Source organism: Schistocerca piceifrons, chromosome 4 (genome assembly GCF_021461385.2).
Source record: "Schistocerca piceifrons isolate TAMUIC-IGC-003096 chromosome 4, iqSchPice1.1, whole genome shotgun sequence".
Classification (NCBI taxonomy): Eukaryota; Metazoa; Arthropoda; class Insecta; order Orthoptera; family Acrididae; genus Schistocerca; species Schistocerca piceifrons.
The window spans coordinates 138767754-138781830 of NC_060141.1; the positions used below are offsets into that span (position 1 = coordinate 138767754).

At 41.0% G+C, this 14077-nt stretch overlaps 1 protein-coding gene across 1 annotated transcript; it reads left to right on the forward strand.

Annotated features, from left to right (window-relative positions):
- Positions 1-898: 898 nt before the first annotated feature.
- LOC124794784 (tubulin alpha-1 chain) lies at positions 899-5272 on the forward strand. Its single transcript, XM_047258426.1, has 4 exons — positions 899-1071; positions 1151-1373; positions 3806-4635; positions 4869-5272. Exons 1-4 carry the CDS (start codon positions 1069-1071, stop codon positions 5163-5165), a joined length of 1353 nt encoding a protein of 450 aa, XP_047114382.1. The 5' UTR covers positions 899-1068; the 3' UTR covers positions 5166-5272.
- The last annotated feature ends 8805 nt before the right edge of the window (positions 5273-14077 follow it).

Below are 14077 nucleotides of genomic sequence, written 5' to 3' on the forward strand. Positions count from 1 at the left end.
AACAATTTAATGCATGGGCATCCATAGGAGGTACACATCATTCTAATTAGTTCAGCAGGTAGACACGTAAATGCAAGACTTAAAAAAGGAACATGAGCATGGCTTGCAACTTAAAGGAAATAAAACTCTGCGATGTGCCTGGGCCCCTGACCGTAGTTCTAAAAATCAAAATCAGCATGAACCATATATTAACGACTGCAAAGACAGACGATTTCTGAAGTGTCGATGGTTTGAATACCGTCTGTTTCTGACGACGCGCAATTTTGCACTCTGCTTCCAGTAGCTACGTGTAGTGGTGAAAACTTTAAACTTATAGAGGCATAATTGTATCAGTGTCTAATGTTATTTACAAGACGCGGTGGTAATTGTCCCTCAGTTATACAACGTAGCACAAATGCAATTAGAAACTGACACCAAGTTGATGCGCTTCCTTCGAACGCCCTACAATGCGGATGTTGCCACCATTTAGTCACGCTTTAAGTGTTCCTTATACTGTTTTTATTTCTGTGTGAGTCGTCGCTGTAAAAGTGAAACTTTGTAATGAGCAGCATACACACACGTGCTATGGAAAATAAATCAACACGGTGACGTTAGTTATAAGCGCGTAATGGAAAAGAAATACTTCATTATAAGGACAATACAAATTACAGGCTTAATTTTTTGTGGATATTGATTACTTTTTTAGCCGTCTGGTGCCAGCGAAAGGCGGTCTTATAGTCACGACGTGATATTACGATCTCTTATTTTAAAAATATGAGAAATTGGAGCACAATGCAAAAATAAAGACACAAAACTAATGAATAAAATTAATGATTCACTTGAATGTGTATCTCTATTTGAAAGGACCAATGCGGAGCGAAGATACGGTAGTCGTACTGCCCATGACGTCAGGCTACTTCCAGCAACCAATCAGGGTGCCTGCCTGGCTGACGTCATAGAGGGTATAAGTACTGGTGCGTTACAGCTAGCTTCACTGTCCGTTTGGGAAAAGCGTCGTGGTTGCTGCTCCTGAACGACTGGGTTGTTATAACGGTTTTTTGTGTGTGACTAGTGTGTTGAATATTTACCATGGTAAGTACTCAGAGTCAATTATTAGCGTTAGGTAAAACGTTAAAAAAGTTGTTTACTAATTTCTGTGTTTTTTTGACAGCGTGAATGCATCTCCATTCATGTTGGCCAAGCCGGCGTACAGATCGGGAACGCATGCTGGGAATTGTACTGCCTGGAACATGGAATTCAGCCTGATGGGCAGATGCCCTCAGACAAAACAATTGGCGGAGGAGACGATAGTTTCAACACATTCTTTAGCGAAACGGGCGCAGGAAAACATGTACCTAGGGCAGTTTTCGTAGACCTGGAACCCACCGTTGTGGGTAAGTACGCATGTTAAAGTTTGTTGTTGTTGTGGTCTTCAGTCCTGAGACTAGTTTGATGCAGCTCTTCAAATCGGCGATGTGCAATGCGCGTTCCATGAATGCTAGCAAGCTAATTTATGACTTCGTAAATATGCAAATAGTACACTGCGTGCATTAGCCCATTTGCTATGAATACGTCTGTAAAGACGCGCAAGATTAGTATATGCATTGATGCCGTACGTAGTGGCTTTCCGTGCATTTTCCATAGTTAATGTATGGCACACGCGTGTCCGCAGTAAGCCTCCACATGATCATCGGAGACTTTTCTGTGTAATGTTTTCAGATCCTTGTGCAGTTTTGATGAAAAGTAAAACGTTGACATAAGCATTAGGCCAGGGCAATCTGTGAATGTTTATTCGGCATTCACATTCGTTGGCTTCGCCAGCTTAAACCACACGATCACCTTTCATCTTAACCAAGACCTCGGTCTACACTCAATTTAAATGGTAGAGGGGGGGGGGGGGGAGGCGGCGGCGGCGGCAGGGTATCGAATATGTGTTTCATAATAACTGTGTTCAAGGTAAAACGTAGTCGTAGAAAGGGCATGTATTATGGTGCTACCTAAAACACGTGAAATGTGATCGCTGTTGTAAGAATGTAAATTCTAAACGGCTGATAGAAAATATTGCTGCTAGATTTGCTGTACCTGCCGTAGTCTTCACCGTTGTTAACATAAAGGTTGTATGTAGTACTTTTTCTACTACATTGATCACGATATATTTTGCAGCTGAGAGACATAGTTTCTTAGTTTGTTAAGAATAGGACTCGATAACGTTGTATCTGAAAAGTACTCAGTTATATTTAATGTTGTACGGACAATAACCGCTGCTGCATATTTTTCGTTTTGATGTCTGCGTCTTTGAAAGAGGGGTCGCAATGGACGAAAAATGTACGGATACACCAGGTTTTTTTGACTGGGGGGGGGGGGGGGTTGGTGTGTCGTTTCTGCTGTTAAGGGACAGTACTGAAACACCCAGAAAAAATATCTTAATGCATTTTTTATTGTCTGGCATACCTCCGGTCTCTTAAAATTGTTGTAAGGAGAGTTTTGGGGAAGCAATCATCACGATAGTTAACTGTTTAACCCTTCGTACTGCAGCAAACTTACTGCAGGTAATATATGTAAGTAGGATCTATATAAATGTCTGGTTACTATGACTGACAGCAAGTGCCCTTTCTGGTAGCATAATATGTGACCATTATTAATGTAAGCTAATGTGATCCTTCACAAATTTTATGTCTAATGCTATGGCCAATGAATTTACTTAGTACAAAAATATATCTTGTGTGGTATATAATAACTTAAAGTTGAGTATTAAAATGGCACAATATTGGAGGCATGTTAGTGGAGTATGTGCAGTGTAGTTTCGTGAAGAAGCTACTGAACGTTCACACTTGTAATGCAGCCAAAAAAAATGGGGGGGAGGGGGGATAGAGATAGTCACTGAATTGTAGGAAGTCTTGATAAAGCTTATTTCTTATGATTTTACTGAAGTCAATGTGGAAAATCTGGGTAAGAACGCTTAACATTAATACATACATGATAAATGTTCATTAAAATGATCATACTACACTGAAACGGTAGCATTTGCATGTGACAAGAGCTACATATGGACTTGGTCATGGAAAAAGGTACATGCTTTGGAACATAATGTTGGTGATTAAGAACAATAACAAAAAACCTTCATAAGGACATATGCCATATTCTGAATGGTTTGAGATTGGTACCTTTTTCTTGAATAACTTTAAAAATGTGGCCTCTAGAACAGTATAAAATTAACTACTTACATTACCTACTGAAGATGCTATTTTTTATCTAGAGCTGATAGTTTGCTTGGAGAGAGTGGAAAAATAGTGCAACTGTTGGGTGACATGCATAAGCTATAGCTTAGTTTTGTAGGTCAGTTTGAGGTAGCTTCCCAGTTTGATAAACCAAAGTGTCCTGTCTCCAACCGTTTGTCCAGAGTTGCTCTAAACTGTTGTGGTGCATTGTAATCAATGAGAATGTACTGAATTATACCAAAAATAACAATGTGCATTTTGTTTTCTCTGAAGCCATTTGGAATGTGTCCATGTAGTGATATGTTCAGAACCTCAGAAACTATAACCCTTGAATGTTTCATTCTGCCTGACTAACCCTGTATGGAGCAAGCTAAATCATTTTTGGGGCATCTGAACTGCCTCGGACAAATATTTAGGAACCCTAGAGCTTAAATTATCCAGCTCTTTGGCAGTTGTTCCATTGTATTAGTCGTAATAAACATAACATTTGCACTTAGCTGGGAAAATAATGGATGCTGAAATTTTATATTTACTGCAATGAGTTTCTTTTGTTAAATTATGCTTAAATACCATTTTTAAACTTTTCAATGGTAATTATCTTGTTGCAGATGAAGTACGCACTGGCACCTATCGGCAGCTGTTTCACCCCGAGCAGCTCATCACTGGCAAGGAGGATGCTGCAAACAATTATGCACGTGGCCACTATACAATTGGAAAAGAGATTGTGGACTTGGTGTTGGATCGCATCAGGAAGTTAGCGGATCAGTGTACAGGGTTACAAGGGTTCCTTATTTTCCACTCTTTTGGTGGTGGCACTGGATCTGGCTTCACATCATTGCTTATGGAACGATTATCGGTAGACTATGGCAAGAAGAGCAAACTGGAATTTGCAATTTACCCAGCACCCCAAGTTTCTACTGCTGTTGTAGAACCATATAATTCCATCCTTACAACTCACACTACCCTCGAACATTCAGATTGTGCTTTCATGGTTGACAATGAGGCCATCTATGACATCTGTCGCCGAAACCTGGACATTGAACGCCCTACATACACAAACCTTAACAGATTAATTGGTCAGATTGTGTCCTCAATCACAGCATCTCTGCGTTTTGATGGTGCACTCAATGTTGACCTGACTGAGTTCCAAACTAACCTTGTGCCCTACCCCCGTATCCATTTTCCACTTGTCACGTATGCTCCTGTCATATCGGCAGAAAAGGCATACCATGAACAACTATCAGTTGCAGAGATTACAAATGCTTGCTTTGAGCCAGCCAATCAGATGGTAAAATGTGATCCAAGGCATGGAAAGTACATGGCTTGCTGCATGCTTTACAGAGGTGATGTCGTTCCTAAGGATGTCAATGCTGCCATTGCTACCATTAAGACGAAGCGAACAATTCAGTTTGTTGATTGGTGTCCCACAGGTTTCAAGGTGAGTTAAATATAATAGCACTGATATGCCACAAAGCTAATCTCTAGCTTTTTATAATAATTCAGTTAAATATTGCAAAAACAAATATATCTTCTGGTATATTGCAGACATGCCCACTGGGAAATAGGGACTCTGAAATGTTTTTAGATTGCATATTTGACAAATTATTTTGTATGCAAATAGATCTTTCTTCACAAGCTAGCATTAAAACAGGTTTCTTCCTCTGTTTACAGGTCGGAATAAATTACCAGCCTCCTACTGTTGTTCCTGGAGGCGATTTAGCAAAGGTTCAGAGAGCTGTGTGCATGTTATCGAACACAACTGCTATTGCTGAAGCTTGGGCCCGACTTGATCACAAGTTCGATCTCATGTATGCCAAACGTGCATTTGTCCATTGGTATGTTGGTGAGGGTATGGAGGAAGGGGAGTTCTCGGAGGCCAGAGAAGATTTGGCTGCCCTTGAAAAAGATTATGAGGAGGTGGGAATGGATTCAGTTGAAGGAGAAGGTGAAGGTGCTGAGGAGTACTGAGTGCTTAAAATGTCATTTGAATTGTATTTATACTTTTGTATGCCAGATCATTCCAAGTTTTGGTAAATGTATCATTTTCAGAACTGAATGAATTGTATTGAAGTATATTTCTGTGTATTCATTGATTGTATTTCCTGAAAGTGCCACATCCATAAACATGCTCAGTTTGAAGTAGACAGTAAAACTAAACAATCTGAATAACAGTTTTAATCGGTTCCTGGCCTGGGTAATCAGTTTTAACCCCCACATTTTTTAAAGCAAATTTTCACATGAAAGGAACCCACTTTTTAAAAAAAAGTGCTAAGTGCTCTTCTTTAAAGTACGGGTCATAACACATTTACACATGGAAATAGGAAATACCAATGGTGGTCAACAGTGAAACATTAGATAGCACCGATACTCTTGCTGTAATTGAATGAATATTAGGTTTTTTAAACAGCATGGTTACGTTTCGATGCAATCTGGTGTTACATGCAAAATTGTGGTTTTTTTAATATTCAAGCAAGTCGTGCTCCAGAAATGTGTACTGTAACAATTTCTGAAATGAATTCTACCAAAAATTTGTTGATGGGTACTTAACCATTGTTTACTTGCAAACTGGGTGCATGTAACATGGGTTATCACAGATGTCTCACTGCCTATTTGCGTGGCGAATTAGTGAAACATTACTGTGAAACCTCTCAAAATAAAAAAGTAAGTTTTGATGATGGTCTGAATTTGTTTTTGTTTCTAAGATTTTCTGTAAAAAAATTTAGCAATTTGATTAAAAAAACTTAATTGTTAGTGTAAAGATTTTTAGGTGGAACCACACACTACAGCATAAATAAAATGTAAAGGTGTCACTCTTAACATGGGTAACTTCACCTTGTCACATAAATTCAAGTAATCCCTGGTAAGGAACAAAACATAGCTTAAATATCAATTACCAAATTAACAATGACTTTTAAAGTGCATTTGTTAAAAAACAAGATTTGTTTGTCCACATAATTAAGATTCGTGTAAACGTATCTGGAAAGTACTCTTATGGGCTTAACACTGCACACTCTGCTGCTACTGCCAGCCATGTTTCTGGCATTTACCACTGTATATATGTGCACACATCCTGACAGTTGCTGTTAGTGAGAATCTGAAATGAGAGGTAGGCTTAAAGTCACTTGGTTTATCATGGAACTGTCAACTCATGCCAATCTAGTGCATAGCATACAATGCTCGATGTGCAGTAATACTTAGTCCCTTAATATTTACAGCTGAGATCTACAATAATTCTGTAATTTAATTTTTGGCTCATTCTAAGAAGATTGAGAAAATGCATATTTATAGAATTAGTAACAATGTCTAGCTTTTGCATTATTGAAAAACTGAAACAAGTTTTGAAATAATTTGCCCTTAGGATGATTGGGTACCTGAGCATCCTTTCTTCAAATTCTGGGTGTGAATATGTGCCAAGCACATGCCCAAATCAAAATTTACTTCTAGTTGGCTTTCATTCTTCAGGATTTATTTTAATTGTGGGCTTATTTTTGCCATTTGATTCAGTAGTACAGATCCTAATCGTAACCATTCAGTTTTACTATGCAGGTTAAAATTTTGTAACATACGGAAAATATATCAAATGTCTCCTAAATGAATTTCCATTATGTGGGATTATTGCACAAGACGTAATGGCAGGGTAGTGCCAAATTAAGTAGTAATTTTAATGAGTTCAGGTGTTGGACTCATTCCTAAATAAACTTGATGTGATAATTGCCTGTATATCAAGAGGCTCAATAAGAATCGTTGATACACTATGGACTTCCTTATGCTAAATTTAAAATTTGTTAAAAATGATTTATATGCAGGTCATGGCTGAGGAAACAAACCTACATTCTTTATTTGGACAAATAGCATGCCTGCTTTAAGCTGTGCAGGTTGCTATGTATATATTTAACACTGAATGTAGCGCACTTAGTGGTGTATGTTTCACTGCCGGGCTAGGCACATGGCTTTGCTGTTGCTGCTGATGGCCCCACGGTGTGAGGTGCGCAGTTCTGCTGCAGGTGCTAGTTGCTACAGCAGTGAAAGACAAGGAAAAAGTTTGTCAGTGAAAGCAATGTAATTGTTGTCAAAGATTTTTAGTTTTGTTTTCACTTTATATACCTACTACATGGAGCTGCAGCCCAGATATCCAGCAATGAAGTACATAACAATTTATAAATTGTAGGCAAACATGCCATGTTTGTGTTGGGGGGGAAAAAAAAAAACTTCTATCTTACCACACCATATAATGACTGGACAAGTATTGTTTTATATGAAAATAAAACATTAAAGTTTCTTGATAGTACAACCAAAACAATACTGCCACAAATTTTGTCATTCCAAAGCAGCAGAAGATAAGTGCCCTGATTTAAATACACTGAAATTTTTTCAGAACTTCTTTGGGTCCTGAACTAAATGCAACAATATTACAAATAAAAATTATGGTACAACGTTTAGTAGCTTAACAGGAATTTACATGGACAACACAGTAGTAGTGGGCATTGGTGAATGTGTATTACAGTGCCTATTATCAAAGTAGAAATGAAGGTTCAAACAACAGCATTGTTATACTTGGCTTGCTATGAACTTGACTGTAGCATCTGTGCAATGTGAGCGTAAGTAATGAACTGATGTCTTATATTTTCCTAGAGCTTAGTGCCTGCCATGAGAGTTGGGCAGCAGTGCCGTGCAAATATTTTTGCTTATGCAGTGACTAAACTGAGGGGCATTACCATGATCAACTGGAAGAATCCCCATGACTTACTCATTCTTTGCGTCACTGTTCAGAAACTTGAATCAAATACAAATGAGTGAAGAAAGGGCATTCATAGATAAATATTTGTAGCTGTCAAGCCAGCGCCCCCCCCCCCCCCCCCCCCCCACACACACACACACACACACACACACACACACACACACACACACACACACACACACACTCTCTCTCTCTCTCTCTCTCTCTCTCTCTCTCTCTCTCTCTCTCTCACTCTCACTCTCTCTAGATACTACTTGTGTGATGTATGCATGATATACATTGTCCCTGAATGTGAATTTAATAGCAACCTGCTTACAACTTATAATTTGCACTTATCATAAAATAATTAGTTGTTAGTGCATTAATCTGTGAGGTAGTGACGTGCCCATTTCCACATAATGATCGGTGTATTCAGTTACTATCTTCTGCACAGAATTGCCATCAAAAAGTGTTGTGTTAATTTTCACCCACTTTGTGACAAGTGTCAAAGAAATGGAAAAAGGACAGTGTAAATGTCGGTATTCAATTGTTCCTTTAGAAACAGTAAAACGAACTGCTAAGATTAAAGATATTCGTGAAGTGTGGGTATAATTTGTGCAGCCAAACACTGGTTGTAGGTGATTTCCGATGCAAACTGCCAGTTTGCTTTTGCAGGCATATTTATCATCAATTAAATATGTGAATTATTTTTCTCTTTGTTGTGGAAGTAACTACTTCCTTACAGTTAACATCTTGGAATGGACTTTATGGAAGAACCTTCCTTAATTATGAGGAAAATCTCCACCCTCCCCCAATAATGTATATATATAAAACAAAGATGGTGTGACTTCCCATATGAAAGCGCTGGCAGGTCGATAGAAACAGACAGACAGACACATACATACACACAAAATTCAAGCTTTCGCAACAAACTGTTGCCTCGTCAGGAAAGAGGGAAGTGGGTTTTAAGGGAGAGGGTAAGGAGTCATTCCAATCCCAGGAGCGGAAAGACTTACCTTAGGGGGGAAAAAAGGACAGGTATGCGCGCTCTTCCCTTAAAACCCACATCCTTTCGTCTTTCCCTCTCCTCCCCTCTTTCCTGATGAGGCAACAGTTTGTTGCGAAAGCTTGAATTTTGTGTGTGTTTGTGTGTCTATCGACCTGCCAGCGCTTTCGTTTGGTAAGTCACATCATATTTGTTTTTAGATATATTTTTCCCGCGTGGAATGTTTCCCTCCATTTTTTATATATATATATATATATAAAAAACCCACTTCCTTTCGTCTTCCCCTCTCCTTCCCTCTTTCCTGATGAGGCAACAATTTGTTGCGAAAGCTTGAATTTTGTGTGTATGTTTGTGTTTGTTTGTGTGTCTATCGACCTGCCAGCGTTTTTGTTCGGTAAGTCACCTCATCTTTCTATATATATATATATATATATATATATATATATATATATATATACACACACACCTTAAGCTGACAAAAATATTTGGAAAAGGATGAATTAAGCTGAAGTGGCCTACAGTAGATAAGTAAGGAATGACTTGAAAAGCTGCTTTGAACATATGCAAGACTATCAGTTTGAGGAAAATCCTTGGACTAATTTTGACAGTTACCAATTTTCTGTGACTGGTTTGGGTCCACTGTCTAGACAGGAACAACTGGAAATAGTCAGTGGCCCTGTTTGAATGTGGGATTTTTACGTGGAACCTTGCTTATTGTGGACAGTACTCTTGCCAAGTGCAACTCACAGTCCATACAATTTCACTTCTGCCAGTAGCTGTCGTATTATCCAAGATTCTGGATTCGTGTCCCAGGCTGGCACACAGTTCTAGTCTGCCAGAAAATTTGACAGTTCACACTAGGCTGCAAGAGTGAGAGACTAATTTGGACACTAAGCATATGTATAAATGCAACTGTGTTGGGTGATGATAGTGGTCCTACATAAGTTACTGGATGGAAACTATTTTCAGATTCTGGGACTGAATCTTTGAGTTGTTCATGCTTATGGTCATGCAGTACAATGGCATCTAATAAATATACAAGTAAATGTTATATTCAACCAGACAGAACTAAAGGTATGACAATAACTTCTGAGAATTTAGCTACAGTGATAAAGAAGAAAAATGAAAGAGGGGATAGTGACTTCCAAAGCAGTAGTGTCTATCACTGTTATGGTATGCATGCCATAAAAAGTGTACATTTCTCGACAGCATATCAACTTAAAACAAGTTCACTGTTTGTGAGACTTCTAAATAGCTACAACTCAAGTGCGATGCATATCACTTGTATGAAAGGAATTGTAAGTTATTGTGCATATACAGTGTACTGGAAAAAATAAATGATTAAATTTATATGGGGTGTAAAATTTGGTGGGTCTAAACTAGGTGGGCATTGAGTTCAACTGAACTACGATCAAAGATAATGTGTATCTCATTCCCTGTTGCTTCTACTATGTCAGAGTTCATCAGTTATAGGTGCTAACGAGTGGAGGTATATCGAACTCCTGGCAATAGTTGACCAGATGTTTTCAATGGGTGGAAAAATGCTGGCCAGAGGACCAGTGAAACACCCTTTGTACTATGTTAGTCAGGATACCATGGGTCTTATGTTATCTTGCTGAAAGATAATTTTGGGGCACCTTGAAGGTGTGGCACATCCTCTAGCCATTAACATGTCAGAAATGTAGTACCTACTGTCCCGGATATGAGTTGTGTATCCAATGGCATCCGATACCATCACACAATGTGCAGGGCACATGATGGTGGATGCATTGGAACAATGTTCATTCTCCTTGGACCCTCCACACACACACACACACACACACACACACACACACACACACACACACACACACACACAGTTGCACCTCTTGTGCAGCTGCGAGGTGCCACTCCTGTGTTAAGAGTTGTCAACAAGTGCACCACTCTCTAGAGCCATTAAGGGATAGCCAAAACAGTGTTGCTTTGCTGACTGCCCATGATGCTTGAGACATTGTTACACTGTGGCTGTAATGCAATGTGGCTCTATAATGCTATGCACCCAAGCAAACAATGTCTTCTTCGGTGCAGGTTGCAAGGGGCTATTGAGATCTTCCATGCTATTTACTCCGTCCATACCCCATAAGTTCCATATTCACAAAACAATCTTGGGGTCATGACCAATGTGTTCAGCAATATCACATAATGGTAAACCAGTCTTGGGTGTCCACAGTCCTGCCATTGTCAAATTCTGAAACGTACCATTAGACATTTCTCCTTTTCCATATGAGGTCTAACATAATCTCACAGAAAATCAACTCTCAATGGGATTTCTGAATGAGAAAATTGTGATGCAATCCTTCCTTATATACAGAACATAGATTGTGTTACTCCTATCTAGTATGGGCGCCAGTGCTTGGTTGGTTGGGTGGAGGGGACCAAGCAGTGAGGTCATCGGTCCCATCAGATTAGGGATGGAAGTTGGGCGTGCCATTTCAAAGGAACCAACCCAGCATTTGCCTGAAGTGATTTAGGGAAATCACAGAAAAAATATACCAGGATGGCGAGGCTTGGGTTTGACAGTGCTGATATGCTAATCATTTGTGTATCTAAGCACTTAGTACCAAGTTGTTTGTTGCAGGCCCCCTTCATGATGCTCCAGTTTTAATGTCCAGCATTGTAGCTACCTGATATCACATTTTTAACAGTATTACAGAAATTGTGCTTGATTTTGTGATGTGAACCTGCTTAGAACACAAAGGATTATGCTAGCATTTTTTTCTGAAAATTAGGTATGGTAATATACCCACACATAACTAGGCTCGAAAAATTATTGTTGTGATTGACAAGTACTACTCAGCAAAAATAGTATGCATCAGCTCCAGGGAAATGGGCAGCTTGGCAAGCAATATTTCATGTGGAAAGGATGTGATGTACCAAATTGTGCTTACAGCAAGTTCTCAAATGTAGTATGTCAGTATCAGTAGGTCACTCCTTAAATTAAAGAGGTATGTTGTCATCAAGAGAAATTTGCCTTGTGAAATATGATGCACAGGTGTCAATGCCATAACTGCAGTTAAGGGTTAAAAAAGGGGGCAGACACAATGTAGTGGGAGAAGGAGTGTGACTAGTGAAATAAAATCTGTCGAATGTATTTTAAAAACAATGGCCTACGTCCAGGAAGAAAAATGACAAATATCACAGAAAGGTGTGAATAATGGACAGTGATAATTTGGGCATTGATGTACCTCTTCATGGCAAAGGTGAAAACGTTATTGAGGTTTTGCTATTGTGTTGAGCAGTGCCAGTGAAATGCAGGTCTTATCACTCCTGTACACCAGGAAATACACTCCTGGAAATGGAAAAAAGAACACATTGACACTGGTGTGTCAGACCCACCATACTTGCTCCGGACACTGCGAGAGGGCTGTACAAGCAATGATCACACGCACGGCACAGCGGACACACCAGGAACCTCGGTGTTGGCCGTCGAATGGCGCTAGCTGCGCAGCATTTGTGCACCGCCGCCGTCAGTGTCAGCCAGTTTGCCGTGGCATACGGAGCTCCATCGCAGTCTTTAACACTGGTAGCATGCCGCGACAGCGTGGACGTGAACCGTATGTGCAGTTGACGGACTTTGAGCGAGGGCGTATAGTGGGCATGCGGGAGGCCGGGTGGACGTACCGCCGAATTGCTCAACACGTGGGGCGTGAGGTCTCCACAGTACATCGATGTTGTCACCAGTGCTTGGCGGAAGGTGCACGTGCCCGTCGACCTGGGACCGGACCGCAGCGACGCACGGATGCACGCCAAGACCGTAGGATCCTACGCAGTGCCGTAGGGGACCGCACCGCCACTTCCCAGCAAATTAGGGACACTGTTGCTCCTGGGGTATCGGCGAGGACCATTCGCAACCGTCTCCATGAAGCTGGGCTACGGTCCCGCGCACCGTTAGGCCGTCTTCCGCTCACGCCCCAACATCGTGCAGCCCGCCTCCAGTGGTGTCGCGACAGGCGTGAATGGAGGGACGAATGGAGACGTGTCGTCTTCAGCGATGAGAGTCGCTTCTGCCTTGGTGCCAATGATGGTCGTATGCGTGTTTGGCGCCGTGCAGGTGAGCGCCACAATCAGGACTGCATACGACCGAGGCACACAGGGCCAACACCCGGCATCATGGTGTGGGGAGCGATCTCCTACACTGGCTGTACACCACTGGTGATCGTCGAGGGGACACTGAATAGTGCACGGTACATCCAAACCGTCATCGAACCCATCGTTCTACCATTCCTAGACCGGCAAGGGAACTTGCTGTTCCGACAGGACAATGCACGTCCGCATGTATCCCGTGCCACTCAACGTGCTCTAGAAGGTGTAAGTCAACTACCCTGACCAGCAAGATCTTCGGATCTGTCCCCCATTGAGCATGTTTGGGACTGGATGAAGCGTCGTCTCGCGCGGTCTGCACGTCCAGCACGAACGCTGGTCCAACTGAGGCGCCAGGTGGAAATGGCATGGCAAGCCGTTCCACAGGACTACATCCAGCATCTCTACGATCGTCTCCATGGGAGAATAGCAGCCTGCATTGCTGCGAAAGGTGGATATACACTGTACTAGTGCCGACATTGTGCATGCTCTGTTGCCTGTGTCTATGTGCCTGTGGTTCTGTCAGTGTGATCATGTGATGTATCTGACCCCAGGAATGTGTCAATAAAGTTTCCCCTTCCTGGGACAATGAATTCACGGTGTTCTTATTTCAATTTCCAGGAGTGTACATTAGGGAAGCCAATACTTCATAATGTTTTAATGAATATCAAAGTCTAAGTGAATTTCTTCATGTACACCTCACACAGCAGGCAATGCGAAAGTTTTTGTGATTAGATCTGTGCATACTCTATATATGCAGTGTAAGCAGAGACTTAACTATTCATACAACTTTCATCAGTTGATAGCCTGTGAATGTCACACTGGAAAGGACAGTTGTGTTGAACAGTTGTTTTATACTGTGCAAGCAAAGGGTGAGTGCTTTAGAAAAACTGCTCCAGTGGTTACAAGGTGTACAACTTTGCTTCCAAAACTTCATATCAGCGCACACTCCGCTGCAGAGTGAAAATCTCATTCTGGAAACTGCTTCCGCCGTTTGCTGATAGGTGGCGACAGCGGTAAGTAGCGGTCGAAAGAAAC